The sequence below is a fragment of the Ziziphus jujuba genome, chromosome 4 (genome assembly GCF_031755915.1).
Source record: "Ziziphus jujuba cultivar Dongzao chromosome 4, ASM3175591v1".
NCBI lineage: Eukaryota > Viridiplantae > Streptophyta > Magnoliopsida > Rosales > Rhamnaceae > Ziziphus > Ziziphus jujuba.
This window is the reverse complement of record NC_083382.1, coordinates 32,103,786-32,131,186: the sequence shown is the minus strand read 5'-3', so window position 1 is coordinate 32,131,186 and position 27,401 is coordinate 32,103,786. Positions and strand designations below refer to the sequence as shown.

At 34.3% G+C, this 27,401-nt stretch overlaps 6 protein-coding genes across 7 annotated transcripts; 3 read left to right on the top strand and 3 right to left on the bottom strand.

The window, feature by feature from the left end:
- Positions 1–3,296: 3,296 nt before the first annotated feature.
- Positions 3,297–6,622, top strand: LOC107415224 (proteasome subunit beta type-7-A). Its single transcript, XM_016023510.4, has 9 exons — positions 3,297–3,461; positions 3,903–4,067; positions 4,750–4,891; positions 5,085–5,181; positions 5,293–5,362; positions 5,463–5,567; positions 5,893–5,991; positions 6,089–6,176; positions 6,324–6,622. The coding sequence occupies exons 2-9, from the start codon at positions 3,924–3,926 to the stop codon at positions 6,398–6,400; spliced, it is 822 nt and encodes a 273-aa protein (XP_015878996.3). The 5' UTR covers positions 3,297–3,461; positions 3,903–3,923; the 3' UTR covers positions 6,401–6,622.
- A 902-nt stretch (positions 6,623–7,524) lies between these two features.
- LOC107415270 (ras-related protein RABB1b) lies at positions 7,525–10,199 on the top strand. Its single transcript, XM_048471513.2, has 6 exons — positions 7,525–7,848; positions 7,978–8,117; positions 8,766–8,848; positions 9,171–9,375; positions 9,476–9,544; positions 9,953–10,199. The coding sequence occupies exons 1-6, from the start codon at positions 7,803–7,805 to the stop codon at positions 10,043–10,045; spliced, it is 636 nt and encodes a 211-aa protein (XP_048327470.1). The 5' UTR covers positions 7,525–7,802; the 3' UTR covers positions 10,046–10,199.
- A 273-nt stretch (positions 10,200–10,472) lies between these two features.
- On the bottom strand, positions 10,473–14,510 carry LOC107422109 (pentatricopeptide repeat-containing protein At4g35850, mitochondrial). Its single transcript, XM_048471512.2, has 13 exons — positions 14,372–14,510; positions 14,102–14,240; positions 13,790–13,952; positions 13,552–13,617; positions 13,341–13,438; positions 12,950–13,067; positions 12,654–12,863; positions 12,320–12,396; positions 12,009–12,102; positions 11,396–11,461; positions 11,233–11,310; positions 10,981–11,082; positions 10,473–10,797 (listed from the first exon to the last, which is right to left on the bottom strand). Exons 1-13 carry the CDS (start codon positions 14,394–14,396, stop codon positions 10,696–10,698), a joined length of 1,338 nt encoding a protein of 445 aa, XP_048327469.2. The 5' UTR covers positions 14,397–14,510; the 3' UTR covers positions 10,473–10,695.
- Positions 14,511–16,576: 2,066 nt separating this feature from the next.
- LOC125421848 (putative pumilio homolog 8, chloroplastic) lies at positions 16,577–17,568 on the top strand. The gene is made up of 3 exons (XM_060816841.1): positions 16,577–16,681; positions 16,802–16,965; positions 17,074–17,568. The coding sequence occupies exons 1-3, from the start codon at positions 16,577–16,579 to the stop codon at positions 17,435–17,437; spliced, it is 633 nt and encodes a 210-aa protein (XP_060672824.1). The 3' UTR covers positions 17,438–17,568.
- A 2,125-nt stretch (positions 17,569–19,693) lies between these two features.
- LOC107415256 (uncharacterized) lies at positions 19,694–20,720 on the bottom strand. Its single transcript, XM_016023552.4, has one exon. The coding sequence runs from the start codon at positions 20,178–20,180 to the stop codon at positions 19,761–19,763; it is 420 nt and encodes a 139-aa protein (XP_015879038.2). The 5' UTR covers positions 20,181–20,720; the 3' UTR covers positions 19,694–19,760.
- A 978-nt stretch (positions 20,721–21,698) lies between these two features.
- Positions 21,699–25,941, bottom strand: LOC107415255 (E3 ubiquitin-protein ligase RGLG2). 2 transcript variants are annotated; one of them, XM_016023550.4, is made up of 12 exons: positions 25,674–25,941; positions 24,618–25,035; positions 24,219–24,303; positions 23,992–24,132; positions 23,787–23,900; positions 23,594–23,691; positions 23,164–23,243; positions 22,977–23,082; positions 22,736–22,863; positions 22,462–22,648; positions 22,146–22,202; positions 21,699–22,047 (listed from the first exon to the last, which is right to left on the bottom strand). In XM_016023550.4, the coding sequence occupies exons 2-12, from the start codon at positions 24,927–24,929 to the stop codon at positions 21,967–21,969; spliced, it is 1,389 nt and encodes a 462-aa protein (XP_015879036.2). In that variant the 5' UTR covers positions 24,930–25,035; positions 25,674–25,941; the 3' UTR covers positions 21,699–21,966. The 2 variants fall into 2 exon arrangements, with proteins under 2 accessions (XP_015879036.2, XP_015879037.2); XM_016023551.3 differs by having other exon boundaries at positions 25,733–25,941.
- Between the last annotated feature and the right edge of the window lie 1,460 nt (positions 25,942–27,401).

Genomic DNA, 27,401 nt, shown 5'->3' with positions numbered 1-27,401 from the left:
TCTGCAAAGCAGGTGATGCACTACCTGACTAGAGAACCGGAGGTTCTTCATGTCAAGTAAGTGTCCAAAACATGTTTGTCTATACTTTTTCAGTTGCTCACTTGTGAGGACACTTGTAATTACTTTGTTCGCTTCTATTGGATTCCCGAATGAATGTGCCCTAACTTTAATTATATCGGCATCCTGCAAAATCCGTTCCTTTGGAGCATCGATGGGCTGCAAAATGAATTACATAAATGGAACTGACATCAACGATTTAATCATACCCTATTTTTCAACCCTAACGTGATAATAATAATTTCCAACTAAATCTTAAGACATATGGGTTCACATTTTTGCACAAGTGGTAATTACCGATGTAACCATCAGTAATCAACCTACAATGAACTAAAAAAAAGCCTGATGGCCTATCGGCAATTACCGATGGCCATCGGGTGGAGTTTTTCTTGAGTTTTCACATTCATGAATAAATACTCACAGATGTCTTATCATTTACCTCACAAAACAACATAAATGAATATAAAACTTACCATATCAGATGGGGGAGAGGAAAGTGGAACGTGCCCTCGAAGTTTGGTGCTTTCCGTCTCAACTTTGGATTTCTGCCTAGTAGTTCGTCGACGCTTAGAGTCGGGTGCTGCTATGCTACCACCGCGTCTATTACTTTCCACCTTCTTAAGTCCCTTCTTCGGTTGACGTCGCAAGTTCCTCTTTGGTGCCATTATAAAGTACAACCTACAAATGTACATTGACAACATTAATAAACTTTTATCTACCTTTAACAACATTGTCAACTATGTATACATACATATATAAATATCCGCAATCCTCAATTTCATACGCTCTCTTCCTAAGGATATTGTGTATGCCATCTACAAAATATTTACTGAACATTTACTGTATAGCAGTGTGTTTACTTCTAAATCTTTCTATCTTCTTCTTCTTTAATTTTTTATTTTTTTCTTTTTTGGGGATAAAGTGTTTGCGTGTTTGCTTCTAGCTAACCATGTACCTAAAATTTTATGCACCGATCTTCTCTCTCTCTCTCTCTCTCTCTCTCTATATATATATATATATATATATACCTTTAGAAAGTACTAACTCTGGAATTCTCAACTTCAATTCTAATTAATCATAAAGTATTTTTCTCTTATCTCCATGTACTGATTTTTAGTAATAAATTACCCTAGCAAAAAGGAAGAAGAAAAAACTTAAAAGAAAAAAGAAGGTCTGAAAAGCAACTAAGATTTCTAATGCAGCTATAGTTTAAAGTGGGGTTTTAATAGAGTAACCCACAATTGTGGCCAATTATGATGCTACATGCAGAAGCAGATAAAGTGAAATATTGAAATGACTGGAGAGGAAGTAGTCAATTCACCCAAAATAGAAAAACAAGAAAGTGAAGTATAGAGGTGGAAGACTAGATAGAAGCGACGCAACAGACAGATTGTTATAAGCCAATCAAAAGCCGCCCTTAGACTATATATATACATATCATATTCATGTTATATTTAATTATTTCTTACCATACAATATACGTCTAAAAAATGTGCACAGAAAGTTGCAGACTATAATCTGAACATATAGGTTAAGCTGGACTGCAACATGTCCACCACTTCTATATGAGTATGTCAACTAATGTAGCTACATCTCTTCCCCATATTGCTTGTGTTTAACCTGATTTGGTTATAAAAGCTCAGACCTACCGACACCTATATATGCTATACAAATCATTCACTTCATATTTATTTTATCTGTATACAAATCCAAAAAGAAATATAATTAGTTTCCTAAGGGTCAAGTACGTTTTTAAAAAAATTCTTCTTTTCAACCCACAAAAGCAGTTTTCTAGACAGAGTTTGAGTATCATGCACTAGTGAGATAACACCTTTAGCTTAAGGATTTAAACTTCGATAAGGGTAAAAATCCTTATATCCCTAAGTTGTAACAAATACATATATATACATATATTATGTTTTTTTATTACAAACTAACATTATTCTTCATCAAATTCATTGATTTCCCTGCCTTCATCCTTTATTTATTTTCCATGCTTAGGGATGTTGATGGAACCCAAAAAAAAAAAAATTTATAAAAATTATAAAAAAAATTAAAAATATTAAAAACGACGTGTCGTCTGGGTGTCGTTCATCCTAGACGACATGTCGTTCAATCCATCTTCAACCCTTGTCCGAGTCGACCCGAACCCGACTAAACCAATCCCGATCCGATTCTTGACCCGGTTATTTCTTCCACCTCCGGCCACCGTTCAAGGCCAAACCGGTCCCATTTTTTTCCTCTCTTCATTTCCTACTAATACCCAATATCAATCTGTCCTAAAACCTAAGTTATAATCACTACCATATGAAAACCTAAATCTTCAAAAATTTCACATTTTTAACCGGTTCTAAACACTAAACACAAATCACAAGTTTCAATGTTTCATTGTACTAAATTTGTAAGTATTTAACGGTAAGGTAACAAATAAACATAAAAAATAAAAATAAAAACGCACACTCCACGGCAAGGCAACAAATAAACACAAAAACAAATCCACACAAAAACAAACCCACACCGATCCCACGGCAACAAATAAACAAAAATATTCAACCAATTATCTCGGACAGTGCTGAGATGAGATGCACTTTTATTTGGCTTTTCCATGGCAACTTTGGTTTTTTGTATTTGTGTGTATTCGTGTAAAGACAACTCTATTTAGAAAAAGTTGATTTTTGTTTTGCTTAAAATATAATAGGATATGTAAGTAATTTTTTTTTGTTTGAAAGTTACAATAAATATTGAGGGATAGAAAAAAAAAAAATCAAGTGAGGGCACAAAAATCATTAACCTCGTTCCTATGAGGGTATTGAGCCAAATTCACCTATGCGGCTCCATATACACCACATCACTAAACAAATTGATACACAGATACTTTATACTTTATACAGAAGAAGAAAAAAAAAAAAAAAAAGGCACACCATAAGTAAAGTAGATAAAATTTTGAAAGTCTTTTATACACTCCATAAAATCCAAATTGTACAAAAAAATTTATCAAAATTTTAGTTATTTTCTGTATTAATATACGAGAATACCAATTTGTTACCTTAAGATAATAAAATGTTAAAAAAAAAAAAAAAAGGAGATTTGACAAATTTGAGAGATGCATATAATATAATATTTATTTCTTAAAAAAATGTAAAATGGAAAGGAAAAGGAAAAAATATATATATATTTTGCTTATGATACCTGTACAAAAAATAGGAAAACAATTTATTTTAATTTATTTTATTTTTTAAAAAAAAGGAGAAAAAAAAGTCGTTTACTTGTCCAGTAGGTTATATCCATCGTTTATAGGACGAGACTTGGGGATGCACTGATCTTCACTGAAATTGCTGCTGGTGCTCACCGTTTGATTCCTTCCGATCACATCTCAGGCAACTTTCCGGTGGAACCGCCCGCAGGTAATCCTCTCATTCCTCTTTCTCTTTCCCCTTACAATTTTCTGTATTCTCCGATGTAGGAAGCCCTCTGACAAACCCTCGATCTCTTCTTCCACTTTTTTCCTTTTTTTTTTTTTGGGGGGGGGGGGGGGGGGGGGTTTGGGGTTTGGGTTTTCATTCTCTACGGATGGCTCTTTTCAACCTTCGATATGCATCCCCAATTCCATCCCAATTCTAGTTTTTAATCTCCGTTTTGAAAAAAAAAAAATAAACCTAGCAATCGAATCAAAAATTTTAGGTTTGTCGAGAAAAATCTAAAATCTATATATAGTGTCCGTTGAAAAAAAAAAAAAAAAGAGAGTAAAAACCTTATGCTTTCTATCGCTATTGCTCTTTGTGTTGTAGGCGTTATTGAGCTTTCTTTGCTACCGTTTGTTTGTTTGTTTGTTTGTTTGTTTGCAGGGTTTATTTGAAATCTGAGCTATGTCTAAGTCGGTAGTAGATGTCCCTCCAAAGGATGGGTTTAGTTTTGATTTGTGTAGAAGAAATGCCATGCTCTCCGACAAGGGTGTGAAGCCACCATCTTACAGGAAGACCGGGACTACCATTGTTGGTTTGATTTTTCAGGTGTTTATTGTTTTTTCATGTTTTAAAATGGTAATTTGTTTTATTTTGTGTTTTCTTATTGAAATGGATCGGAAGTGTAGCTGCTTTTGTTTAAATGATAAGAGTAGGTATAAAGACTTCGAAACAATGCATCTTGCTATTGGTATTCAACAAGTTTAAAGGGCATGAATTGATATTTATCAGTTTAATAATTAAATGGATCACTGCCCTAGTGTTAATATGTATGTTTTGACATGCCAAAGGTTTTGTAGCATGTTCAGTTTGATTCCTTTAATATACTAAAACAGGGAATCCGAAGATTTATTGCTTTGTGATGAATTGATGCCACAAATGCTTATAGAGGTTCAGGGTGCAGAACTTTCGATTCTTGTATGAATTATAACTTGCAAGTGGGGGCTATGCCCTTTTAGATGCACCCCTAACTATAAATAAACTCTCCTATATCATTCTTAAAGCTTGTTTTGTTATTTGTTTTAATTGATTTCTTGATGTTATGCGCATATTTTAAGTGTTTTCATGTTAAATAGAAGATGCCTGACATCATATGTATGAATTTAGTAATACTTTTTCCAGGGTTTGTCCGTGTATTAATTTATTTGGCGGTTTCAATGTTTTTGGTATGAAGCCATTGTTAGTTGACTTTATGCATCCAAAGTAATGTTCCATTTATATTGTTTCTTAGGATGGCGTCATTCTTGGAGCAGATACAAGGGCCACTGAAGGACCTATTGTCTGTGACAAGAACTGTGAAAAAATTCACTACATGGCTCCAAATATATATTGCTGTGGAGCTGGAACTGCTGCTGATACTGAGGCAGTAACAGGTATATGTTGGCGTTGATGTTTGTACACTTTAGTTCCATTTGTAAATCCTTTAGCACCGTATAAAAGTCACTGAAACATGTAAATTCTGTGAAACTACTTTCTTATTATTGTGACACACTGCAAGCGTAAATGTACACTTATTCTTCCTTGCATTATATCAATTATCATTGCTATGGTGTTCGTGTGTTGTAGACATGGTTAGCTCACAGCTCCAACTGCATCGCTACCACACTGGTCGAGAATCAAGGGTTGTTACAGCTTTGACTCTCCTCAAGAAACATCTTTTCAAGTTGAGTCTTATCTGTTCCATAATAACTTGAAATTATTTAATGACCCTAAAATAATAGATTCTGTTCCATAATAACCACGTGCAATTTTAACTTCTAATTATTAATTCCAGTTACCAAGGTTATGTCTCGGCTGCTTTGGTGCTTGGTGGGGTTGATATCACTGGTCCTCATCTACATACTGTAAGTTTTTTTTGATTCTGCAATTTGGACATGACAAATTATGTTTTTGATATTTTGTTGTAATTTTGATTTTTTATGACTGGATCACTGTGTTTTGCAGATATACCCCCATGGATCAACTGACACATTGCCATTTGCTACAATGGGTTCGGGTTCTCTCGCTGCAATGGCAATATTTGAGTCCAAATACAGAGAAGGGCTGACTGTAAGTAATTATAATTTATAGATTATGTTCTCTGTTGTGTGCTGCTATGGGGCAGTGGATATGGATACTAAATAAAATGCCTTAGTCTTCATTGGCTTGCATGATAATGTGTTTCTAGGTCAGCTATTGGAATCTGATTCATGCATAGATGCTTGTATTGATTTTTCACTGTCTTGATGATGCTTTCGGTATATGAAATTAATGGCTAACCTGTAGATGGTAGACATGATGTTAGCATGGTTAGATGCCTACAGAATATACCGTTACAGTGACTGATGAATATGAGTTGGTGTATGTTTTTTATGCTTTTGCATTGTTTGTGCAGAGGAATGAAGGCATACAGCTTGTAGCAGAGGCCATATGCTCTGGTATTTTTAACGACTTGGGTAGTGGAAGCAATGTTGATATATGTGTAATAACAAAGGTTAGGTTTTTTTATCATTGGTCTTTGGCATTATTGGAAAAGTGAAACTATTGTGATACTAATGCAAAGTTTATCCTTCTGATGCTTGCTATCTCAGGGCCACAAGGAATATCTGAGGAACCATCTATTGCCAAATCCTCGTACTTACGTCAATGCAAAAGGTTATTCATTCTCTAAGAAGACTGGTAAGTGGCATAGCTGGAAATGGCATCTTTTGACATGTACTTTAACCAACCAAATATGTAGATCTTCTTCCATGTTTGCTTTGTTTTAAGGATCAAGCAAGGAGCTGATGACTGAGACTTATGTCGTTTTGTTTTCTTTGTTTGCAGAGGTTCTGCTTACAAAGATTACCCCATTGAAGGAAAAGGTGGAAGTGATTGAAGGAGGAGATGCGATGGAAGAATGAAAGTGAACCACCCTGTACGAAGGGGTTCTTTTTTGTAGTTCCCAACAATGGTGTTTGTTAAATTAAAGTGGCATATTCGTTCAGTACTTGTTTCTTCAGTTTTTAAAGCTTGTTAAATCATTGACTGCAACTTTGTATGCGAATTTCAATGGCGTACCCATCTTCTGCCATGGGATTTCACCACATGGATATACAAACTTTCCTATCACTATTATTTTTCTATTTGAATTATCTAAAAGACGTGCTGGCACTTTCTAGGACTTTTAAGGTTTGCTACACTGGAAACATTATTTTTCACTGTCTTCTGCCTGGTTATGGATATGGGCCTGACAACCATGACAATCCTTCCAAGGCAAAGTCTCCCTCTAGGACCCAAAATCTGGTATTTGGAAACTTAAAACAGAGTTCGTAATTCCCAAGACAAAAGAATTGGTTTTCTTTAGTTTGTGGTTAGGAATGTTGTTTCTTTATTTGTGAATGTGGACTTGGGAGAGCGAATATTAGGCGTTGCTTTTCAAAAGGTGGTGGTTGATTTTGGCTTTGCTTCATAACCAAGTTAAGTTAGTTGTTGTACTTGGAAAGAGCAAAAAGACCTCTACGGTTATATTATTTTGTTTAAGAAAATAAAATTTGATTTTAAAAATAAATTTGGTTATTCATGGCAGGGATAATATGGAATATGCCATTCTTCGAATTCTGTTATCCAGTGAATTAAGTATTGCAAGTAACGAAAGTTAAAAGTTTTATCAATCAAACACATTGAAAGCTTCCTTCAAATGGTTAATTTAACTAATAAACTTCTTAGGATGTTTGAAAACAAACGCATCAAATAATCAGAATCAAGTGTATTTTGAAAGTCCTGTTCGATTTTACATTTGAAAATATATATTGATTAGAAATGGACATTTATTCATTTATGCAACTGGATTAAATTTTTTCTTTTTTGGGTGTGAATATTCAAATTGCTGGATCACTCTGAATATATAACTAATAGAAAGCCAAAAATAATAATTGACATCCAAAAGAGACGCACAGATGAAGTAGTAGCAGGCGTGGAGTGCACAATAAATCCAGAATCCTGAAAAGCCAAAAAAAAATTAAGGCGTGTGTCGGTGACAAAACGTCACGAAATCTTACTTTTTTGACGGTTAAATATTTTAAAATCCGTTAAATTATTTCATAAAAAATATTTTTATTATATAATAAAATATTTTATTTTAATAAAAATTCACTTTTTTTGGTTTTTCCTTCTTCTCAATTCCATTTCAATCTCCTTCTCGAAATTACAAAAAGTAGAGAGGAGAGAGAGAGAGAGAGAGAGAGAGAGAGAGAGAACAGAGAGACAGACAACCTTCTTTCATTCTCTACCTCGATTCCAACCTACAAGACGACGTCGTAAACCATGTCTTACGACTACCTCTTCAAGTACATCATCATCGGCGACACAGGTTTTCCTCAATTTCTTCTTTCCTTCTTCAACTTCACAAAACCCTAGCTCTGAATATATATATTCATGATTAATGTCTTGGGCAGAGAATTTAGGGTGGAGTTTTTATTTTTTATTTTTGGTTATTTAGGTGTAGGAAAATCTTGCCTGCTGTTGCAATTCACTGACAAGAGGTTTCAGCCGGTTCATGATCTCACCATTGGTGTGGAATTCGGAGCTCGAATGGTCACCATAGAAGGTCGTCCTATCAAGCTTCAGATTTGGGACACTGTAAGTACTAGTTGATCGTCTCGCTGATAACTCAATTTACTTCTTCAAGCTTATTGGTAGCTGAGCGCCCGTTTGAATTGGCCTCAAAGATTTTTACTTTTTATTAGTGCTCTATAAAAATAGGCTAAATTTATCAAATTTGAGTCTTTGTATTTCATGCGAAGATACTGAATTTTCAGATGTATCATTGTTGAATTCGTTTTACGACATCATTCAGTCGATTGATTTTTTTTTTTTTTTAAATAATATCTAATTGCATGCCGGAGGAGTGAATGAGCTTTTGACCTGAGAATTGAGCCCTCAAAAGAAAATCCGGTGCTCTAATCACACATATCTACTGCCTTCAACTTACAGAACTTTTGTTGCCTTGGAGCTTTTGTCAGCTGAATCGTATAAATTTTTTTCCTGCTTCTTTTGGGTGAAGAAGTATATGTTAATATTGATTTCTAGATAGGAAAACTATCTTGATAGAATTTGTTCTTCAATATTGTTTTCCATAATTGTATTTTCCAAGGATGATTCAGTAAAGTTGGTACGTCCTTAACCAGCCACTTGAACTTATTATGTTGCTATTGTCTAGTTAATTATTTTTGTGTTTTTGGTTGCATGCTTTATTTTTTTACTTCGGGATTGTTTGTAATTCTTCAGGCTGGGCAAGAATCTTTCAGATCAATTACAAGATCTTACTACAGAGGAGCAGCTGGAGCACTTCTGGTTTATGACATTACCAGGTGGGCATATATATAATGTTCTTGTGTCTGCATCAAAGAGAGAACACCGGTATTAAATGGTTTCATATACAAATTGCATCAAATATCTAAGATCAAGTTTAGTATCTGATTTGATTTATTAGGAGCTTTGGGTTAGGGCATTTGTGTACAAATTCATAATGTTGGCTTACTGCATAAGAAAAGAGCTATCATGTATGAATAAATAAACAGGCAGGAGATTAACCGATTAGGCTTTGGAAAGGCCTTATACTCCTATCTATGCTTGCCTCAATTTTCTTTTGATTATCTCGACTGTAACGAGAAAATGTGGTCACGTCACCAGGAGAGAGACATTTAATCATTTAGCAAGCTGGCTTGAGGATGCCCGGCAGCATGCAAATCCCAACATGTCAATCATGCTCATAGGAAACAAGTGTGATCTTGCTCATCGAAGGGCTGTCAGCAAAGAGGAAGGGGAACAATTTGCAAAGGAGAATGGGCTTTTGTTCCTGGAGGCTTCTGCAAGAACAGCACAAAATGTTGAGGAGGTAAAGAACTTAACTTACTTAAAGGAGACCTGTATTCATAGGCTTCAAAGTTAAAGTGCTGGAGCAATATGTTAAAGCTGAGTTCTGATATGCATTTCAGGCCTTTATAAAGACTGCTGCAAAGATCCTTCAGAACATTCAAGAAGGCGTGTTTGATGTATCCAATGAGGTAAATGGAAAGCCATTTGTTGTTGGGCAAACTGTAGGTTACTTGGGGTTGGGAGTCTCCTTAATTTCAGTTTTTTCTTGTGGGTTGGGGGTCTCCTTAATTTCTGTTTTTTCTTGTCTTTCTCATCCTACTCGTAGAGGAGTTTTGAGCTTCAGAATGGGAAGTCAATTATAAAGGTTATACTTTAGTATTCACCAATTGTTTGGTTGACAAGCTTAGCCGTAATTGGCATAATGGATGATCTGGCTATCTGAAATCGAATTGTGTTCTCATCTTATCATTATAGCATCATATAGAAGTCTGGGACTTGGAATTCTGGAGTCTTTACATTTCTTTTGCACTGAGAATTGGAAATGTAATGCATCAGAAATAAATGGTCATTAATACCATGTTTGTAATGATTGGCAGTCATCCGGTATCAAGGTTGGTTATGGACGCCCTCAAGGCCAATCAGGCCCTAGAGATGGTGCAGTTGCTCAGAGAGGCGGATGTTGCAGCTAATTGGAACACAAATAGCTTCTGTATTTTATCATTTTGTGCAACTCAGCTCTGTTTCTCTTCCATGCTTTGAGAAACTTTTTCAAGTGCATGTGACTTGTGGAAAACATTGAATGTATAGTTCTAATCACGAGATATAGATATGATTTTACTATTAGGGATTCAACTGCATTGGCAACTGCTTTGTCAAATGTGGTTATTCTTTTGATCTATGCAAACTATCCAACCTTAGGATTCCTATTTGTGGAAGCTTATTGCATTCCGGAGGATTCTTTAGTGCAAATCACCAACAGAAAACAATGTTATAAAGAAAGCCAGCCATCAACTTTTTTTTATGAAAGCGGCTAAATAAAATTATAAGATTTTTTTATTTCTCACGAGAGACTCTAATTAGTAGATCAAAATGGAAAAACTCTATGCGCAACTGAAAGATACAAACCTATTTTTATTGAGTCGATGAAAATTACAAAATTTAGCACTTTCTTTCTTGGGGCAAGTTGTACAAAATTTAGCACTTTCTTTCTTGGGGCAAGTTGTACACTTTGATAATTCTCATCCATATCAAATCCCCCTGATAATTCCAATTTTTTGATTAATTCTAAGTTCTAAATATTAAACCTCGCTTAATAGCCAACAAAAGACAAAGTTGACACCTAATAGGATCGGCCAGGTCCTGTTCCAAATCTGGTGCGAAGGTTGTCATAAGTCCGTGAAACTTGTAGGAGCCGTGGATCATCTTCTGGGATCTCACGTCCCTGCAATTTCATAAACAAAAAAAAGTACAGAAAATTTATCAAAAAAGCCGGAAAATTGGAAAAGAAAAAGAAATTGAGTCACGTGGATGTGTGTGTGTGTGTGTGTGTGTATATATATATATATATCATATATACTTTAATTAAGTGAAACAATAAACGTCTCTAGCGAAGCAAGAGACTAACTTTTAAGCCATTGTAATATGCTTCCACTGCAGGAAGTGAAGGAGTAATCTTCCGAGCTTGCATCAAGTCCCAAATATAGTTAGCAGTGGTATATCCACCAGTCTGCAAATATCAAAAGGAGTTCTTGAATTAGAATATTTCCTCAAACGCAGAAACATAAAATTATCCATGACGAACCACAAAAGACAAAGTACAATCACCATTCTCATCCCTAAGCTAATAAAAATGGATCAAATGAAGCTATTACAGCACCTTTTCGCCAGAGGCTATAAGGAGAAGGTCACTCCCCATTTTTGGGCTCAAGAAAAAGTCCCTCTCAGTCATTTTTACCTATGTTGGAGAATGAAATCACGTTAGACCAAATCCTCGATTTATGTGATTAACTCAGATAAGAAACTGCAATTACTCAACCTACCAGTGTATCTTGTGCAAGTTGCATTCCCTTGGGGGTATGCCCAATCATGGCTCCCTCTATAAGTGTCTGGAGACACATATATTATACAAAATTAATGTCCAGCTATTAGAATAATCCTTCGAACATTTCAGAGAGAACAACACAAATAATATACTAATAGCATGGAAAATGTGCCAAAAGCAAAGGTGTATAATATAATAGAATAAATAGAAACATTTATATTACTAAACAACACACAACTAGCCAACCATAAATGCTATGGAAAGAGTTTATGCATGGCAAAAGGAAAAAGAAAATATTAGTTCTTCTGGTAAAAAAAATCATAACATATCATATGTCTGGATGGACCATGTGGATACCCATGAAAGGGAAAGTGTTGTATTTCCTGAATACGTGTAGAGTTCAAAGAAGGCAGATTATTGCACAACATAATCTGACATCAAGTACTGTTGAAAAATGATTTGGCTGTTCAGAAATCCAATCATCCAAAATTCAGGTTCACTGTAAATTCTTACTAATTTCAAAAGGAAGCAGAAACTATGAAATAGCATTCAAATATAGAGAACGAAGATGCTTTGACATAATGCCAAAGATTTTTTGCCATCAAACTTACTACATATAGTTCTGGTGCTGCAGGCTTTTTTGCATTCATGTGGTCTTCGAAAGTTTTAAGAGCATTATCAATGTCCCTTGCACGTAGATAGCACCTGAATCAAAGCGCCAGTGACAGAGACCAGTATCTTACAGTGAACTAATCAACTAACAAGATATTTTACCAGGAAAATTAACAGAATAAATAGGACATAACAGAAAAAGGCATCTTCTAGGGAATAGAACATAGCAAGCGAAACAGAACGAATTTAGAATCTCCAAAAGAATTTTTTCCCATCCAATGAAGATATTATTATTAAAATAATCACTTACCTCATGATTTGCATTACAATGAAGATATCTGGATATTTCTCATCCTTCTTCAGCATCTCCAAAAGAGTTTCCATCAACTGACATAATAAACAGAGATTAAATAAACAAAGCTAAAACAGCATTAAATTATTCATAGAACATATATAAGCCACAGGTATACTAATATAAAGGTATATTACTAATATCAAGAATTAACAGACAACAGAAAAACATAAAGTAGATAACAAAATAACAATAGAATAACAGACCCACAATTGGCTACACACAAAGAAGATAATAGAGATTTGCTTGGTGAGTGATGTTAAGCCAGAACATTAGAGATGCAAAGAAGTACCTCTACATTTCCAAGGTCTGCACAAGCGTGAAATGCAACATGATATATAGTTAGCTGCCTATTCAAAAATCCGCCACGCCTATGAACATATTCAGCAGTGGGAAGATTATATAATTCCTCCTCAGAGACACCCATCATCAGATTTTCAGCTGAGGCACTGGATGCTTCAACTGATGTCCACTCTTTTGACCGCTCAACAAACTCAATGATCTTTCAGCAAAGGGAATATCACAGAAAACATCAAAAGCTAATGATATGAAAGCCTAATTTAAGAAGAGAGATCCTATAGTAATTACTTTAGTGGCAAAATCTTCTGGAACAGGCAATTTGTTCTTAAGTGCAGCAATAAGCCCTGCATAGCAGAACTTGTTCAACCCAAGACCAGCTGCAGTCATATCACGAATGATCGCATATCTGTAGATTAAAATGAAAGTTTAGTTTGTTATATGCCGAAATTAACCAAAAGTGGATCATAAAGCATATAAGACAACTTATAAATTAGTTTGCAGTGCGGGCATTTAAATGTAAAATTTTGGAATGAATTCATGTAAAATCATCCACTCAAGTAAAAGAAAGCCAATTTAATCACTGGTATAGCAGACTATCAAGTTTCCAGGCTAAGGTTTATGACCATAATTATTGCAATTTGCAACTAGGTAAAACAAGACAACTAAAAGAGTGGCATACACTCGATCTATACGGCCAGCAGCAGCACATGCATTGAGTAGACAAACATAGGTTTGCACCATCGGCTTCACTTCATATTTCTTCATCTCATCCAAAATCTTCAATCATGCATGAAAGTAAACAGATCAAAATTTATTCCAAAATCCATCATAAGTTTATGGATTCTAAAAAAAAATATCTGAAGACTTACAAAAACATCTAAGAAACATACCCGAATTGCCTGGTCAGAGTACTTGCATTTCCCACACAATGAAACTAAAATGTTGTATAAAGTAACCTATAACACAAAGCAATACATTGTAACAGCTAGGGGAAAAAAAAAAAACGCAAAGTAACTTTATACAAAATTTCCAATCTTGAAAGAATCTAATAGTCAGCAGATAAGAATCAATGCAGATCCATGTGAAAAAAAAAAAAAAAAAAAAAAGCATTTATATACAAATACATACATCAGGGACCAAACCCATGGATTTCATTTGGTCAGAAAAGTAGAACGCGTCCTGCAAGCGAGAGCCTTTCATGGTTCCAACGATGAGAGAATGGAATGTATCCCTAGTTGGCTGTACTCCATCCAGCATCATATCATCATACACATCTCTCAGCAAGAAATGCCTACCAACACCGTTATTAATAAAAATAAAAAATAAAAAAAGAAAAAAGAAAAAAGAAAAAAAAAAAGAACACAACTTTCACAATTTCTCCAAAAATAAAAAATAAAAAAATCCCAAAACCACAAAAGGAAAATCAAACTCAGAATCTACCTTCTCTGCGCGGTGAGAGAACCGATAACAGTGTTATACTCGGAGACATTGCTTGCGTAGTTCCTCCTTGCGTATTCCTCTGTTGGAGCCGCAGCGAAGTATCTCCGTCCCACCTCTCGCAGCAGTGAATTACGCTGCCCTGAATTAATACAATACAAAATATATTATTTATTTTTTTTAAAAAAAAATACTATTTCATTATTAGCGAAACGAGTAAGAAAATGTATGGGGAAAAGCTTAAGAATTTGAAAGTGGAGAGGAGAAGATTACCACTGATTGATCGGATGAGCCTCATGCTTTCCTACTTCGCTGTTTCCTGTTGCTTCTGCTCCCAGTTCTCTCCTAAAACCCTGCGGTTTTCGCTCTGGGTCGCCTCTTCACCATTCCCTTCAAAACGCACCGTCTCGAAGCTCCGGATATTGATAATCTTAATGGACAGAGGTCCAAATAGATTTTGGGCTTTTTATTTGTTTTAGCCCAATTTTTTTGAAAGAGTTATAGCCCAATAAAACTTTCTTTTATTAATAAAAGAAAGTTCCCACAATTTAGGAATATATTGTAATATATTAATGCTCAATGATCCCAAACAGATATCTCAACTTAATTTTGACATTATTTCAAAAAAAAAATTTAATTTTGAGATATTTTTGCTTTAAAAAAAAAAAAAAAAAACCTTAATTTTTAGAGAGTTATTAATCAAATAATATACTAATAATGACAAAAGAGAAAATAAATTCAGATTAAATGTGGAAGAATTCAATTTAGATAAGGTAGTTAATTATTAAGATGAGCTAGTTAAAAAAAAAATATATATATATATATATATATATATATATAGATATATATAACGCACAGTATGGAAGCCATCATATACGATTACCGGATTACATTATATATCCAGCTTCGATGGGCTTTTATTGCTCTTTCCCCAAAAAATAAGCTTCAATGGGCTTTTCTATTGGACCGAAGTGTGTGGTACAATTCGGTTCTCAAACAATGGCGGGTAAAAGGAGTAGAGTCAAGAGAAACACACATGAAATTCAAATTGTCGTTGTTTCCTTTCTTGAATACCAAGATTCCTAACCAACAAAGGAAACGGAAACAGAAACAGTGATAACCTGGAAAACGTTTCTTATTTCCTATTTCCTATTTTGATTTTATTTTTATTTTTGTTTTCTCTGTTCTTAATTTTTCTATAAATTAAGCCCGGTATTGAAATTTGAAATCTACATCTCTCTCTCTAGCCTTCCCTCCATAGAGCATAAAGCTTCTTCTTTGACTTGGGTTCTTTGGGACTGCTAATAAAAAAGCTTCTTTGTTTGTTGTTCGTTATTTATTATTATTATTATTTTTTTCCTTCTTGGATTAATTATATGGAGACGTCAAGTACCAGCTTTGCAACTACTCCTGCTATTGCTGCAGATTCTTCTCTTGAAGATTTTTGCCTGCGTTTTGGTTCGCTTCGTGTCAAGGTTCCCGAGGTTGAGAACAATGTGGATCAATTTGATCACGATTCTTCAACAAATTCTATATATTCTTATGCCTCTTCACAGAATGGTAATTAGGAAACTCTCTTTCTCTACTCCAAATTAATTATATTATTATTGCTTTCGATTTTGATTTCTTTATGTGATTTATTTTATTGTTGTTTTTCTTTTCTCAGGATCAAACATGAGTAATAATAATAATAATGCCCATGAAATTTCCGACTTCTTTCTAGTAGAAAATCATACAGAAAACAACATCTGGAAGGAAGATGATCATCAATCTTTGTTAAACCGGGGTAATCGCAAAAACCCTTTTGTGATCAATGCAGGAAACAGAGATATTACAGGGTTGAATCATCATCCTTATGTTGCAGGATCAGGTCCAAGTTCTTGTTCCGTTAGTTATAATAATCATCATCAGTCTCATCAAGAAGGGATATTTGGAATTAGCAATAATATTGGAAATAATAATAATTATTCAGCTTTGAATTGCTACATCCAAAACAATCATAAGATTATTGAGCTGTTGAAAACTGAGTCCAATGTAGCCCTTCTGGCCACTTGTCTTGAAGGCTCACTGACTTTGCAGAATCTATTGGCCTCAAACCACCAACTGATTACAAGAAATATATTCTCTGGTGTTCTTGAATTCCTGCTTGTTGTGATAACCAACCAGTATGGACATTATCTCTTCGAAAAGCTCATTCAATCATGTGATGTCTATGCTTTGTATCTCATTGTTGCAAAGATCACTTTGGATACTTCCTTACTCATCCAAGCATCACTAAATAAAAACGGGTTAGTCTCTAATCTCTCATAATTAATCTTAAAATATCTCAACTAGTTTATATATACATCAATATGCTTTCAAAATTTTAACTAAATTTGTATATATATATATATATATTTTTTTTTTGGCAGAGCAAAATCCATTAAAAAGCTTATCAAGGTGCTTATCAAGCTAAGAAAACCAAACTTGATTTTAAACATGATAGATTCTTTATCCGAGGGATTCAACACACTCATGATTGATCGAATTGGATCTTCTATTATAATCAAATGTTTGAAGCGCCTTGATACTCAGCTAAACCAGGTATAATTCTATTTAAATATTCGCTTTCTCTCTCTTTCTTTTGCTCAAACACATATCTTAACCATTCTGTTTTTAGTATAAATATTATGTGACACAGTTTATTTATTTTTGCTTGCATAGAAACTATGCGAGAAAGCAGTAGAGAATTGCCTCCAACTGGCCACACATGAAAAAGGATGTATTTACTTAAACGAGTTCATCACCTACATTAGAGGACCATACAGAGATCAGCTTCTAGAGACGATCTCAATAAACTCACTTTACCTTTCTCAAGACCCTACAGGGTACGTATACATACATGAATATAGATAAAAGTATAGTATATGGTATTTATTTTAATATATACTTATATATAAGTGTATTAATTATACATTAAAATGGTGTTTGTGCAGGAACTATGTTGTTCAACATGTGCTAGGATTGTTCAACCCAGTGTTCACCCAAAAGATATGTTGTATCCTAAGCGGCCATTATGTTAGGCTCTCATCCATGGTAGGTGGAAGCCATATAGTAGAAAAATGCTTGAAATCTCCATGGATGGATTATCCACTAGACGAACTTGTCAACTCTAACAAACTCGGACGACTTGCTGCTGATCAATTTGGAAACTATGTCATCCAAACGGCACTCAAAGTCACAAAGGTAATTTGCTCTATCTTGACCATCTCTTTTATTTATTTATTTTTTATCTCTCTCTCTCTGAAACTGTTGTCGTTTTGTTTCTTTTCTACAGCATGCAAAAAGTCAAATTCATGAAAAGCTTGTAATGAAACTCCAACAACACCGGAACATTCTTCAGTTTGGTTATGGAGTCAATGTGCTCGCTTTGATCGATCCGAACAGAGCTGTCAAATTTAAAGTTGCGAAAGCTTGTACGGCCAATGTTGATGCTTAATATATGTCCTCCATCCATGCATACTAATTTGTGTAACTATTTTGCAAAAGTTGATGTTTTGTTTTGGTAGAAAAAAAGTAGATGCAAATTTGTTAATTTGTTTCTTGTTTGTGCCTAGTAGTAGTTTGTTGTTACCCAAAAAAAAAAAAAAAAAGTAGTAGTAATTTGTTGTTTTTCCAAGGTATCTATGTATTAACTTGAATAATGGTTGTAACAGTTTCCAATTTAGATTTCAATTTTTTGTTCTATTTTTTTTTTTTTTATATTATCAAGTAGAAATAAATTTATTTATTTTCTCTATCCTTAATTATATGACATGAATGTAGCTAGGCTTTATGGAACCATCTAGGGAAAAACCCAAAGAAAAGCAGTATAAAAACGCCCAAAGTTTTTTTTTTTTTTTCCTTTCTTTTTTTTCTTTTTTTTTAATTAAAAAGGCTCAAAGTTAGTTGAAAGCACCAGGGAGACGGTCATATTTTTAAGATGGTTTATTAAATTCTTTTGCAGACCACATAAAATGTATGCAAAAATAAAACCAAAATACATAAACACTCTTGATTGGGAAAAAAAAAAAAAAAAAGAAAACTAAAAATTGAGCGTTTAAATTAATTAATATCGGTATGGTATTTTAATACAAATTTCAGAAATGAATAGAATAGTAGCGAGAGTTTTTATTCACTAAAACTGCTGGGAAAGTAATTAATTGTGACAAATGATAGGTCATGACATTTCGAAAGGAACAACGAAACTACCCCAATGATGTGATTAAGATGGAACGAATCGAAGAATTTTTTTTTTTTTTTTTTTTTGGATCCTTTATAGAAATCGAGGACGTTTTTTAGTGACATGAGAAAGGAGATAAGACATTTAAAAAAAAAAAAGTTGAAAGAGATAAGGGATAAGGGATTAGTGGGCACTCCACACGTGGCTTTTATGCCCAATTGCCCCCATATACATTTTCCCCACCTGCTTTGTACATTTATTTATGATAATAATGCAATGCTTGCCATATCAACCAATTCACACCAGCCATTGCCATCTCCAACCAAAACAAACTCTATTTTTTCAATTTATTTACCATAAAATGTCTTTGCCATCATTTGCTATTAATTGCAAGCTTTTCTAATGCTATAACTACCCGAATTTGTTTATCAAATTATCTACTAATAATGTGACAGATAATAGAATCTTATTTATTAATTAATTAAGAAATTAATATAATTTAAACATAAGTAAGTAAATTTTACTAACAATGTGGTAGATAATAGGAAGTTATTTATTAAATTTTTAAATGAAACTCAATAGGAAGTCAATTTATTTTCCAAAGCTATCATTTATTTTTTTGGTTGGAGAATAGCTTTTATTTCAAAGTTATCATTTATTATTATTATTATTATTATTATTATTATTTTTTGGTAAGAGAATAAAGCTTTTTTTTCTAATAAAACCAAGATGAAAAAAAAAAAAAAAAATAGGCTGGGAGGTTGTATCATCAAATCAAAGCCAGATTTAAAAATTGTTCCCAATGATTATTATCAGTGATTATTACCAATTGAATTTTTCTAAAGAGATTGTTGGAGAATGGCTGATATTAACTATTAGAGAATGACTGATATAAACTATTTAAACATGATACCAGATTTCTTTTTTTAATCCTACATTGATCATGTTACACTCGCTTGTTCCAAAATCTGTCTGATTTGAAAGTATGAGGAATTGCCACACCCCCAGTCATATTCTGAAATCAACTAGAATATGAAAGATATTAAACAGATAATACCACACTTCCCAAGTATAACCTTAATTAATTCACGATAAAATTTAATTTACAATTTTGTTCCTCTAAATTAGAAATTGGGTTTTTAAACTCATATATGATCATCAGACACAGAATTAGAGGCTGGGAGAGGATTTATTTTTATTATTATTATTATTATTACTGTTTTTTTAATGAAAATTTAGCTTACTACACGGCAGAAATATATACAAGTTCTTTTCCTGATATGATTTTTTTAGCGTGCATATTCATTATACATCCATTTTCGAGCCAAGAATTGGTAAAGGAAAAAGATAAATTACAAAACAAAAAAGTGCTAGAAAATTAAGATAAAAAAAGATTAGAAAACAGGAAGAAACTATTTATTGATCAGGATTCAGAACTAAAATTCCAAGATAACCCATTAATTAAGCTACTCTAGGAAGAGAGTAGGTAGCAGAGGGAAAGCCATGACCTTTATCATGGTACTTGAATAAAGCAGGATTAACCTGCAAGAACAAGTAGTTCCCAGCAAAAAGATCGTTCAAATGGGACTGGCTTTCTTTCAGTCTCTTCATTACTCTCCCAAATGAAAGCCTGACTGCTGAGACGAATTTACCTTTCCTTCTCAATATCCTCCTCAAGCTTGGAATTTTGACCTTGAATCTCCTCCTGTTGGGCACTTTTCTGAATCTGTACCAACTTCTTGATCTCACCAACACCTTCTGATGATGATGATGGTGATGATCTCTCATCTCATAATCTTCATCATATAAGCCAAGCCCATCTTCATGTATGAGTCTCTGGTAAGGAACCTTGGTGTTTGAGGCCATTTCAATGGCAGACATGGTGTTTTTTTTTTTTTTTTTTTCTGCTATCAAAAAACAATGAGAATGAAGAGAAAGCTAGTTTGATATATATATATATATAATATGTATTTTCCACTTAAAGAAAGCTGGAGATGTAGATAAATAGAATCAATGACGGTGGTTGAGTTTTCTTTATCATGGAACATGAAAGGAAAGGAAAGCTGTCGAGTGCAATAAATGTAACAAATGAAATCTGGCGGGTGGTAGTCACTGGTACTGGTGGGGAAAAACTCTTAATTTCATTTAATGCTGCTCGTCGGAGTGATAATCCACCCATAAAACTGGTCTACCGAAAACCCACAATAAAGATTCTTATGTGCAAAGTTTTATTATTAATATTTTTTATTTTTTTCTGAACAATATGGGTCACTGTTTTTTAAGGTATTCCACATGCCTATGTGGAAGCAGAGTCATATAGCAATGGAGGATTCACCCTAAATTTATGACTCTGAAAAGGCCAACCAAACAGCTAACATAAGGTAAGTTAAAGTCAATTTAGAATTTCAGATCTACTATTTTGACAATTGTTTAGTGGAAAGAAGCCCCATGTGTAGTTGGTTTTAGAAATTCCCTATAGTTCAATTTGACTAATTGTTCACACTCTGCATGTTAGTGTTTTCAAGAAACAGATCAGTCCCTTTCAGAGTGCATTCCACTCAGACTGCTTGCTGGGAATGCACGGACTTGTAGTAAACAACGTATAATATCAACCTTTTTTTTTTTTTTTTGGGCTTCCTGGAAGCAGAAAATGATTTTTCCCTCACTGCTTTGAGGATCCAAAAGTCAAATTTCCTCAATATTTGTTTCTCGTGGTGTAGGAAACAGATATTATGGACTTTTACTTGACCCCTGTTATCTGATATTTGATGTACAATTCATCAAAATATAAAATAACGACATCATTATTATTCCGTCTGTTCCGTACGTTACAAAACTCACATCTCAAGCCTCATCATCAATCTGTGATATCAAAAGTGAAAAAAAGAAAACAATAAAATAATGTGTAAATGAAAGAAGGGTTATTCTTCAAAGTTGCAACGATTAATGAGCCTACAACCCGACTTTACCGACACTACAGAGTTCTGACACCTCACAAACTGCTGCTCTTGTGTGATGGACATGTGTTTCATCGTTTTGACAATTTTGATGGTGGCTCGTGAACTCTGTAACTAGTTTACACTTGGCCAGAGGACCGGCAATGGTGTTTAAATGTTTAGACTTGGATGGTGCAACAAAAGAATGACATGCTTGGTTTTGGCTGTCCCACCTCATGCAGAAAACGAATGGACCCCGCTAAATGGCATCTCAAACTATGCCATTAATTAATGCTGATAATCGATGTTAAACCACTCGCAATCCTTTCCAAACACTTCATTAATGATTCTCCGTCCACCTTTTTTTTTTTTTTTTCTTTATCAAGAAAAATAATGATAATAATAATAATAATAACAGAACTGAATCTTCATTTTAACTGTAGCAAGCCGTAAGTACTTGGTCTAACCAAACATCAAATCAGTATCATATTATTATATGACGAGATACATCCAATTACAATAATGTACATAGAAACTGATAACTTGGGCCATTTTTCACATATTTTCTCCCATTCTTACCTGCTACGCATTTTTTTTACATCCACAACACAAAAAAAATGGTGCTGAATCCAGCTGATTCAAAGCCATTTTTGACAAATCTGAATAATGAATAAGAAAGAATGTAGAAGCAGCTAAAAATAAAAGGGGGGAATGAAAGCTGAGAAACTTCTTTAGTAGAGCTTTATTCTTGTCTGAATGGGGCTTCGACAAATTGGGCAGGTTTCAAGGTCAGGTCCACATTCGCAACAAGTCTACCACATAAAAACAATTTCAGGGTTTAATATTCTTCCATTTATCTTCTCCCAGAAATTATGAAAAAATAACAATGATAAATAAATAAAAGAAGTACCTGATGTCCACAACCAAAGGCCATGTCCTTCGGATTACTAAGGCAGATCGGGCAAAGCTGGTTCAAAACAAACATAGAGTGTTAGTCTTAGTCATGGAATAGGAAATAATGACAATAAGGAATACCACGTGGAGTTTAGATGACTTTTGATTTAACCAACATGGGCACTCAGAAAATGCAATTTCATAATCAAAAAGAACAATTTCATTAAACATTAGGTTGGCATTTTCATCAAGTAATATACTACCAATAGCAGTTTCTTAATTAAGCTTGAGGAGATTCAAATTTATGATGCTCCATTTATTGGTCTACAAACCTGGTTATCATAAGTAGAACTGGGAGCTGGCGGAGCTGTGCCGACAGGTTTGCTATTAACTTGATAAGAAGGCACACTTGGCTCAAAACCAGTAGAACGAGAAGGCTTTGAACTGCTGAAAGATGATGATGTGCCATATATAGGGGGGGGAAGAGCAACCCTCCGGGGAGAATTTCCCTTCTGAGAACTGCCTCATTAAAAAGAAGATATTACATACAGAAATTATAACAGTAATCAAAAACCATTCGAAATGACAGACAGAAGCCACTGTTACCCCAGTATATTAAGCTCTATTGTGGCTTTATATTGAGCAGGAATCTCCATCAACGCTGCAAGAGCAAATTCAGTCTCCTTCCGAGACGGGGACACATTCTTTAACATTATTTCTGTGAAATTCACAAACTAAAAAAACACAAAAGAAATATAATTTCAGTTAGGAATTGGTCAATAATGATATTTGAAAAATCAGAAGCTAACATAAAGAGAAGTGAAAACAAATGCCTCTAAGCACATACTTGGAAATTATCAAATGCCCGAGCAGGGATGTTGTCATCAAATTCCCTCATCATGTCCCAGGGTCCATCTCCTACACCAACTAGAACTATTGACAGTGGAAAGTTGCTGCAATAGTATAGACATATCAGGTAAATAAATGATCCATCCAAAAAACAATTATATTGAGACAAAAATAACACAACTGACCTCGCTTCAACAATGGCATCGATAGTCTTCTGTTCCTGTGGACTTAGCTGGCCACGCTCAGTATCCACACTTCTAGTTACCTACAGCAACTATCATTTGATTAATATAAAACATGGAATAAGAAATCCATTTTAAGCACTTTCATAAACACCCAGATTTTATCTATTTTAAGCCACTCTCTGACAAACTATCTTAGCTTTTCTCCCTAACAACCTGCATCACTTTTAGCTTTCACTTCTAGAAGGCATTTATTTATTTTTTTTTTTCTATATTGAGTTTGTAGACTAAGTTCACAAATTTTAGATGAACTTGAGTCCAATAATTGCAATGTCAATGAATAACTAGATCAACTTTCTTCTCTTTGGGCTAGTTAGGATGCAGAAATGCCCTGTTTACGCAGATATATTACTTCCATATGGAGACAAAATACCTGGCCATCGGCAATTATCACTAGAACATGGTATTGGCCACCACTCTGCTCAACAATGGTCATGGCCATTTCGATTACTGGTGCAAATGAGGTTGGTCCTGCAATAAAATAATAAGCACAATGCATGATATGAATCTGCTAAAGTTATTAAGTATTCTAGATAAGGCAATGCACCAAAGAATGTGATTCAGACCTGCTAGTCGTAGATGAGGAACAATCTCCCTGTACCGACTCAATACTTCCTCAAATCCATTGCAAAATCTCTCGTCTGGAAAGAAACTAAAGACATCTTGATCATGGGTTGATGCTGCCAAGTAATAACAGTTATTCTTATCATTCCAGCATTTCAAAAAATTAAGCACCTTTGGAAAAGAAAATAAGACGAGCTTTGAAAATACCATCCCCAAAACCAAAACAAGGAATCAAGTTATCCTCATCAAATGCAGCTAAGGTTTTCCCAATGATAGTTATTGCTTGTTCATAGGGATTCAGACCATCTCCTATATGATGTAAGCTTCGTCGATTGAATGACCTTGAACCTATATTTTACAGAAAAGCAGCTCAGCACGTTCCATTAAAAAACACACAATGCATCCAAAGCAATTTAATGGGAAATCGGTTTAACCTGTCCACTCGTTACTCTTTGTAAAATCAATACCAACAATAAGATTCGAAGACTCAAGGCCAGCACGTGAAAGAGCCTCAGTTACCTGCAAAGGAGTAAAATTTGTCTCAAGGCATCATCAATGAAGAAAATGCAAATTTTCAAAATAATGCATCGGTGAACATATTAAAATCACTAACACCAACTCCGACATCATGAATAAGTGACAAGGAAGTAATTATTTCTCTCCATTCTTAAGTGAAAAGCTCAACTATTTTAATAGTTCTAAATAAAATGGTCCTACGAAGAGACTAGATATAACTTAGCCACAGAGACTTTCTTTAAATATTGGCTTTTCTTCTCAAATAGCCAACAAAAAAAGAGTAGAAATCTACAAGGAGTGTTGCCAATTATTTTTACCTGATCCAAGGAATTGTAGTTATCTGCGATTCTTGAATACTTCCTGTCCAACCTCCTCCTACCATCAGGAGCAGCATAACCAACATCGTAATCCTGTGGAGGGGGATAAGCCTGCGGAGGGGGATAAACGTATTGTGGTGACGGAGGGGGATAAGCGTATTGTGGTGACGAGAAAGATTGCTGGGTTGAATATATCTGACTGTCTTGACCATACGGCGATTGAGAATACCCACCCCACGAGGAAGAACTCGAACTCGAACGTAATGACGAATTCCCCCTCAAACTTCCCTCCCTTGAACTTTTACCACCCATCAAACTCAATTCTCTACAGAGATTCCCCAAAAATTCTAAACAAATCCACTACCTCTAATTCACAAAGCAACCCACCCAGATCAACCAAACCAATCCAAATCCACACCTGAAAGAAAAAATTAGGCAAAACGCATTAAACCCAGTCGCCAAATGCTTGATAAAGGAGGCGTTTCTAATAGAACTTTCTCGGAAAGTCTAAACTGGCGGCTTTAGAATTTAGATACGACTCATTCTTGAAACTGCCTCTTCCACCGACTCAAAAGAAAGACCTACCCTGTTAAGTTTTCTCTCACAATTAACAAATACTTAAGTAATTCAATGCCAAATGGCTTCACAAGCACACTACACATAAACCAACCGCAAATAAAGAAACTGTAAATGACGTAGAAGAGTAATTCACAAGATAAAAAAGAAAACAAAAGGAAAACCCCAAATATAGACAAATAATGATAACCTTCACGAAACCAGAAAGTTACACTACCAAACCCTACAAAGATAACAATCCCGCAAAATCAGAAACAATATTAAGCAAGCGACGCTGATTCTGGCGTCAAATCTAACCACATTACCGAAGATCTAAAACATGAACAAAAAACCCATTCTAAACCCGTAAGACCAATTACCCCATCAGAAACCCTGATCTTTTTTTTTTCCCCAAAAATTCAAATTAACGGCTAGAAATTTCGAAACCCACGAGAAATCCATTAACGGCTACAATTCCAAAAAGCAAAAAAGATATCATACTTGATGTTGATTGATAGTCAACTAGAAGTAGCTCCTTCGCTGAGAGATCTCGAACTTACCTCTGCGAGAAGAAGATAAGTCTCTGAAACATAGTTCTTTTGTATAAAATGGCAGTGGGCGAGCTCCACTTAAATTGCAGCTTTTATCGGGTGGATCTGATTAATCACCAATTATAAAATTAATTAAAAAAATGAGATTCTGAAAAGTAAAAAGTGCCCAAACTTTTTTTTTTTTTTTTTTAAGTAGCTTCAGATAAAGCCCGCAAGAAATTAGAAAAAAGAAATTTAATTTTCTTTTGTTTTTTTTTAAAGGAGCTTTTCAGAAAAGTTGGCTTGACTTGCGGGCACATGGAATTTTCGTGCTAATGCCATTAATCATTGTAATTATGAATTTTGAATGAATATAATTTTTGATAAAATAAAAATAAATGGATAAAAAATAAGATAAAAAAAAAAATTGGGCTAACAATTTCACGTGAACTGCTTGTGTTTGGATATGCATGACAGAGGGGTCTACATCTGAATAGGTGTCATTCGGATGATGGACTTGGATATGCAATCAAGAATGCTTCTTCTGAATCTCCTCAAGTCCTTGTTTCGTGTCCGCGGGTAAAAGTCGAACCTGATTCCTCATTAGCAAATAAAATAGTGAATTTAATACAAGGTACTTTCTAGGAAAATGAATTAAAATGTAAATATTACTAAAATCTGGTCAATGGACCCCCTTTAATTAAAATGTAAATATTCTTTTCTTGGTGAATTGATTAAAATGTATATTAAATTAATAGAAAGATCAAAATATGAGTTATGTGGTGTAAGAAATAAGAATTCAATCCCACTTAAAAACAGAAGGTACAATTATTGCTATAAAAGAAAGTTGCGATTTGTGAGATGTCCATTGGATAGTGCTTTAGAACTCACAAAAGGGAATATAATGGAAGAAATTTGCAACCAAAAGTTTGTATGTTGTATATTCATTGGAAGAAAAAATTTGAAACCTAAGTAGAATATAAATACAAATAGATACCATATTAGAATAATAGAAAACATTTAAAGTAACGCGTGACGTTTTTGCTTTTGTTTGATAAGATATATATTGCCATATACATGCCTTTTGAATTGATCAAATCGTCCCAATTGAATTAGATAAACATCAGGATATGGCCTGAAAAATCTAATTCATCTTCATCATCTAAAAATATTTTTTATTACCCAAAAAAGAGAAAAAAGAAAAAAGCGCTATCTACCTTCTAGGAAACCACCATTGCTTTCCTATTTTGCATGTGCATATTTTTATTTTATTAACTTCGTACCTCACATTGATGCTTATGGTCGATGTTTTTCCACTGATTTGACAAACATATTCGAATTTTTACTAGCTTCCTGCCTAAAATGGTACCAATTCCGAACGTTTTTTTAATATTTTTTGGGTACATGAATTCCGAATAAAGAAGGAGAAAAAAATAAAAATGCACGTGGTTGTTTCTGGCAGAGTGATAATGGAGTACGTCTCACGGGCCATATGAAAAATGGACCATGGGCCTTCCCAAAGGTTCCAACAAGTGGAAAATGGACAGACCCAAAAAGTGCCCAACAAAATCCCAATCCAACCACTCCTTTGACTTATCTTTCCATGCTCATGGACATTGATTCCAACGCCCAAATTACGGTAATAAAATATCTACTATTTACAATAAAAAGACTCTATTGTCCTAAGACCATCCACTTT